The 6,008-nt window shown below is 44.3% G+C and overlaps 1 protein-coding gene across 3 annotated transcripts in view; it reads left to right on the top strand.

Moving 5' to 3' along the window:
* The first annotated feature begins 4,075 nt into the window (after window positions 1-4,075).
* Window positions 4,076-6,008, top strand: part of NCAM2 (neural cell adhesion molecule 2) — a 200,807-nt gene continuing 198,874 nt past the window's right edge. For all 3 annotated transcript variants that reach the window (XM_035116298.3, XM_035116299.3, XM_088667980.1), the window contains exon 1: window positions 4,076-4,947. In XM_035116298.3, coding sequence (XP_034972189.2) covers window positions 4,896-4,947 — 52 coding nt within the window. In that variant the 5' untranslated portion in view covers window positions 4,076-4,895. The remainder of the gene's footprint in view (window positions 4,948-6,008) is intronic.

Below are 6,008 nucleotides of genomic sequence, written 5' to 3'. Positions count from 1 at the left end.
CAATGCAATATAGCTTCCGAGTAAAACTTTCTTGCTATATTATAATGTGAAAAGAGAGTGCAAACTTCATTTGCTTCACTGGTTATAAATATATATACATGTATTTTTAGGTGCTGATTTTTCTGAGAAAAGGTCCTTCATAGCATTGAATTGATTGCACATCACGCAAACCATCTACTACATTCATATAAAAGGAATAGGTTTTTTTATTTGCATTAATAAAGAAGCCCAAACCAGCAATTTTATAGACGAGTAAATGAATAGGTGTGAGAATTTGTGACATTTTCAAAACATATGGAAGGCTCCCAAATACCCACTTTCCTAATATTATTTAAATATTTTAACATGAAAAGACTGGCAAGTGAATAAACACAATAGTATGGGAAGAAGGTGACATTGAGGGGGGAGGGGAGTTAAACCCTGAAATTGCATTCAAATAATCACTTATTCACCAAATACTTTACTGTCCAGCTAGAAAAGAATCTGGCCAGAAACCTGCAGTTTAGATCTAATTGGTGGATGTGAGCTCTCCTGAGGACTGGTAGCAACCAACAAAGTGAATACCAAGCACCAGTTCAAGAAAGCAGGGAACACAAGCACTCTGAACATATTTCCAACTCAGGGGCTGTAAATGACAAAGAAATGCTCACTGTAAAATCTGGAATACAATGCCAACACAGCTATAACCTATGGGGACAAAACCAAATAATAGGTGTCAGTAGGCCTGTATAAAAAGCACAGTGTCTTACAACAATAAATGTGAAATGCTGGCCACTTGCCCTGGGGGTCACTGAGAAGTTTACCTGTCTCAGTGGGGCATAGCTTTCAGGAACTATACAGAACAACAGAAGGGTGGGCAGAAGACCATGGGATGAATGTACAATGACAAAGCAGAGGTACACTGTGTTATTCCAAGTTAGCATATGTATCCAGTACTGTGAATAGCAACAATTTCTCAGAGTCTCAGGCAGACTTCTTGCATGTACTTGTTTCCTGTAACTGAAGATACAATGAAGTCGTTCTGAACATACATTGTACGCTGGCCACTGAGCTACAGTATGCTAGGCAGAAGACATCAGACAATGGTGGAATTAGGGAGCATGGTAAATCTGTATACATTACGTCTGTATACATTTCACCCTAAATATTTAGCCAACAGTGAAAATAAGTAGAGCTCTGTTAGATCAGATCACAGACCTGTTAGCTCAGCAACATGTTTCCCACCATGGCCAACCAAATACTCCTGGGAAGTCCACAAGCTTGGCATTAAGGAAGTAGTGGATGTTCTATTAGCTACCATGGCTAACAACTACTGCTGGAACTATCTTACAGGTTTCTGTTTACTCACTTCTTATTAAGCTATCTAAGCAAGTGGCATATGGTGGGGGAGATGGGGGGAAAGACCACAGTCCTCCTCTCCTGGTTCACACAGTTTTAATTACATGCAACGGAACGCTCAAACAAGGTTAATTTGGAATATGAGAATTTCACATCACCTTGGCCTATGAGGATATACGCATGTTTTTGTAGGTCCAGGTGAAATATGGTTTCAATGATAAATCTTTACAGTTTTTAAAAAAGACAAAAATAATATTTTGTATCAAATGAAATAACATCATGGCTCTCTCTCCTTGTTATGCTATCTTGAGCCTTGAAGTAGTCATCCAGTGGTTTAACCGACGCATAACTAACCATGGACAAGCAATGTACATTTTTACATATAGAGAAAATTGTAGCTCCTTTGTTCCTTCCTTGGTCCTCCTGCCACCATGCTAAGCCATTGTTTGGTTATGTAGCAAATAGTCCATGCCACAGTCTCTAAAGCCTTCTTATAATAACAACACTCAGAAGATTTTACTCATCTTCTGCCAGGTCTGCATAATCACTGCATCACTATCTCTCTATTTGCCCCTTTATCATAAACCTTCTTTTAATGAGTACTTCCTTTAATATTTCCTACATACCCCCCCCTCTCCTTCTCCTTATTCTTTTCATCCCCTTGTAGGCTCCCCATGTAATTAAACTCCCATCCTAGTGCTCTTGCTATTCCATTTGCCTTCATGAGACTGGCATTGTGTCTTCCTCTCCGTTTGATATAATTGTAAATCCACGTTTCTTTCCATTCTGCCTGGTACCTAGGAAATAACAGGTCCAAGCTGGAAATCGAGAGCAATGCCTAGCACAAAAGTTATTATATTTTCTTGGATATATTATTATTTTAATCTTCCTTCCTTCAAGCCTTAACTGTCATCATATAAACATGATTTTTTTTGTTCTTAGAGAATACAGATGGCATGCTGACAAGTGTGTAGACGGATGAGCACTCAATCTCCCCCCCACCCCACAATATGCTAGTAAATTCAGACTGCATTTTGAAAGCATAGTTATATGTGTTGAGCTGCTACTGAAAATCTTTGAAAAGTTAATTCAAATCACTTTTACTTGAATTAAAGATTACTTGATTTAACTGTGGGAGAGTCTTGTCTGAATAGCAGGAGACATGTTTTGCATGCAGAGAACCCCACCTGTCTGAAACCCCAAAGAGCTGCTGCCACTGACAGTCAGTGTAAGCAGTATTGATGTAGATGGACCAATGAGTCTGACTCAGTATAAGGCATATTTCTATGTTCCAAAGTGGCACTGGAAGTCCAATAGCCCAACACAGCCTTTGTTATGTTTCACTGTTCCATGCTGGAATTTGACGGCATATTTCATGAGATCTGACACTTTGATGTATGATTTTCAGATTTCCCTAGTATAAAAAGAACTCCATAGATACCAAATTCAATCTTAATAACTACAGTGGAGAGGTGCATTTCATACCCCCTCTTTTAACGTAGTTCATAATAATGCTGTTCTCAGAAATTTCTAGCAATTCAGATGTGTGAAAATAGCCAGAGTAGGCCCATGATTGACTTAATAACCACTGATTTCAATGAGTCGACTTTAAGAATGACAGTTCCTGGTTCAAACTCAGTGTGCATCCCAAATGACAGCTTTCTAGCTAATATGAATAGAGAAGCAAGTACTTGCCTTACACAAATTTTTGAACATTTTCAGATAGTTTGTTGTGAGATTGATTACAAACTTCATGTTCCTAATTTTTAATTTTAGATATAAACCAGCACTGGCCCAAAGATATGGAGCCAATTCAGCTCTAGCTGCACCCAATCAATGGCCTCATAAGGGTATGGACATATTCATCCACTTTAAATGGGTCAAACCGCTACATTGGGGTGCCCTAAGAAGCACAATGCAGGTGAACACTGGAAGCCAGGTGTGCATCATTATTACAGTGTTGGTGACTGGAAATATTCAGGTTCAATCCCAACTCAGCATGAAGTTCAGGGGAGAGATTTGGAGCATTCATTATCCCTTAATCTAGCATGTACTTTGCAGGGTTCTTGCAAAGATGCATTTGGGGAGAGAACTAGGTATGCTGCCTTGAGTGTGTTGGAGAAATGACAGGGGTATAAATGCAATAAGTAACAATCCAGATGCCAATCTGCACCTGCACGGGTTGCATAGCTCCTTCTCCTGCAGACTTGCTGGTTTGGAGAGAGAATCTTTGTTTCTGGTGTGTCAACCCCCACTTAGCAATTCCTTGCCTTTTCAACCATGCATATTATTTCAGAGCCTTTTAAATTCTCATCGTCCACTGTGTGATGGGTCATCTCTCTCTGCCCTTTCACCTGCTCTCCCGTTATGTCCTATATATTCCCCACGGAAATTTCACCTCAACTTTGGGCATTCCCGTTTGGACGGCATAGCCTCAAGCCATTCATCCCCACGTTGGTCTCAGGTGGCCTTCCAGATGCCTGATTTGTTTTCTCTTTTCTCCTTTACAGCCATTTTGTTTTCCTCCTCATTAAAAAAAAGGGGGAAAAAAGAAAGAAAACCGCCTCCCCTCGCAGATACAGTCATGTCTTTACAGACAGCCACTCCCAGCGTTGTTCTGGAGCCTCACCCACCGCAGCCCACCCCGCTTGCAGCACCCTCTCCGGCAGATAGATTTTTTCACTGTAGAAACCTTTCTGACCACAGACACCAGCAGCCTTTCCTTCACGACTCGTCTCCCTCCTTCCCCGCACCTCGGTGCAACCTGTCGCACTTCACAGGCATGTGAGCCCACGCAGCCCCTCCAAATCTGCATATCCGTCGCCTTTCAGCTCCTGCAAACTTTTTTTCCCCCGCTCTCTTTCCTGTTCTGCCTGGCCTCGCCACATGCCTTTTGCCCTTTCGCGCCTCCCCACAGCTCCGGGGGCAGCCCGAGAGCCGAGCTCCCTTTCCTGTTCTCCTCGACAACCTGCTCGGAGCCAGCAAGCAGAGCCGTTTCCCCTTCGGCGGCATTCCGTCAGGGCGGGAAAGGCGCGGAATGCTGTAAGAAGCAGCTCCTGAGCGCCAAGGAGGCGCGGAAGAATCCCCCTCTCCCCTTCCTCGCTCTTCACCGCTCGTCGAGCTGGACCGGCTCCCGTGTGTGTGTGCGCGTGTTTTAAATCAAGCCGTGCATGTGTGCCGGCGGAGGGATACTTCCCACTCCTTCCTTCGTGTGTGTGTGTGTGTGTGTGTGTGTGTGTGTGTAACGGCTCCTCCTCTGCTGCTACGGCCGCCGCCTCCTTGATATAGCGAGGCGCAAAGAGGCGCTTGCAGTCACTCGGCGAACGGCGCTCGTGAAGAGGCTTCGGGGCTGGAGTTTGCTCTTGCTGCGCGCGTCTATGTGCGAGCGGGCGCGCGGCGGGCGCGCGCCTTTGACTGAAGGGGTGAGGAGACTTGAGCGCGAGGAAAGCGACGCAGTAGCAGCAGAGGCGGCGGCAAAGTAGGAGTGAGACTGCTGGCTTCGCCTCCGCTCGGCGCCTTTTAACTTGGGAACTGTCCACCAACGGGAGCTCCTGAAAATGAACCGCCTGACTCTTTACCTGCTCGGATTGTTCCTCAGTAGCGGGCAAGGTAGGAGAACGATTCCCCCCTCGCTTCCCTTCCTTTCCTTGTTCCATGAGCCCCTCAATCTCCCTCCATCTCTTCCTGATGCTTATAATGCAATTAAAATAATGCCCCCCCCTCACACTCATATCGCCACTAGCAGCCGCCGCCTGACACTTGAAATATCATTTTGCCTTTTGCATTGGTCACCTTCTTAAATCGAGGAAGATCTCCCCGTTGATATATACATCTGTGATATACGAGGGAGAACGAGTATGCTAACTGCAGTTTTCTTGGGGGCTAATCTTTCTCTGATCGTTCGGAACAATGATTGTCCTTGTTTCTTCACAGCTGATTTTGATTTCCCCCCTCCCCTCCCCTCCCCTGGTACTGCAGTACGTAAAAGGAATGGGATTGAATGTAAAACCTTTCTTCACATACTAATTAAACTGGATTTACCCAATTTGGATGAATTTGAAAGGGGTTGGGAGTCCTTGCCAGTGAGGAAATCTGGAGGTGTCGTCGTCCCCCGCCCCACAAGAGGAAAAAAATTGTCTCCTTGTGGTTCTGTAAGGAGAGCTTTCTTGGATTAAATTTGCCATCAGCAGACACTGGGTGCTGTGTTGTGTATGGCACATCTGTGTATCTGTAGGTATGCACGCAGCCGTTCTGATACAAGGTGGTGGCATGGCATGTATACATCCTTAGAACTGAATGGCAGTTGCATTGCAATAAGTAGGCAAAGGCAGAAGCTGCACCTCGCCGCTTTTGGTTTTCGGATATATGTTTGTGTTGTTTAAACGTACATTTTAGCAGTGCTTCGCTTGAAACAGAGGTTCGTCTGTGCCTGTTGTGTGCTTCTTACTCCTAGGTTACTTCAGGATTCCACTACTTTTGGACAGGCAGAAGGAACATTGCACTGTATGAATGGGGCGCACTAACAGAACCTCTTTGTGCAAATTAATTGCAGCGTTTCAAACTGTTTAGACAAGTTTTTGGCATGACTTAAAGAGTCAGTTAAATTGCTGGAGGAGCTTGTTTTGCCCTCCCTGGGAAAGGATTTATAGGCATTATGGCAACTTGCTACA

Source organism: Zootoca vivipara, chromosome 4 (genome assembly GCF_965207765.1).
Source record: "Zootoca vivipara chromosome 4, rZooViv2.hap1.1, whole genome shotgun sequence".
NCBI lineage: Eukaryota > Metazoa > Chordata > Lepidosauria > Squamata > Lacertidae > Zootoca > Zootoca vivipara.
Note: the sequence above shows the minus strand (reverse complement) of the source record. Positions and strands in the feature narration are given on the sequence as shown.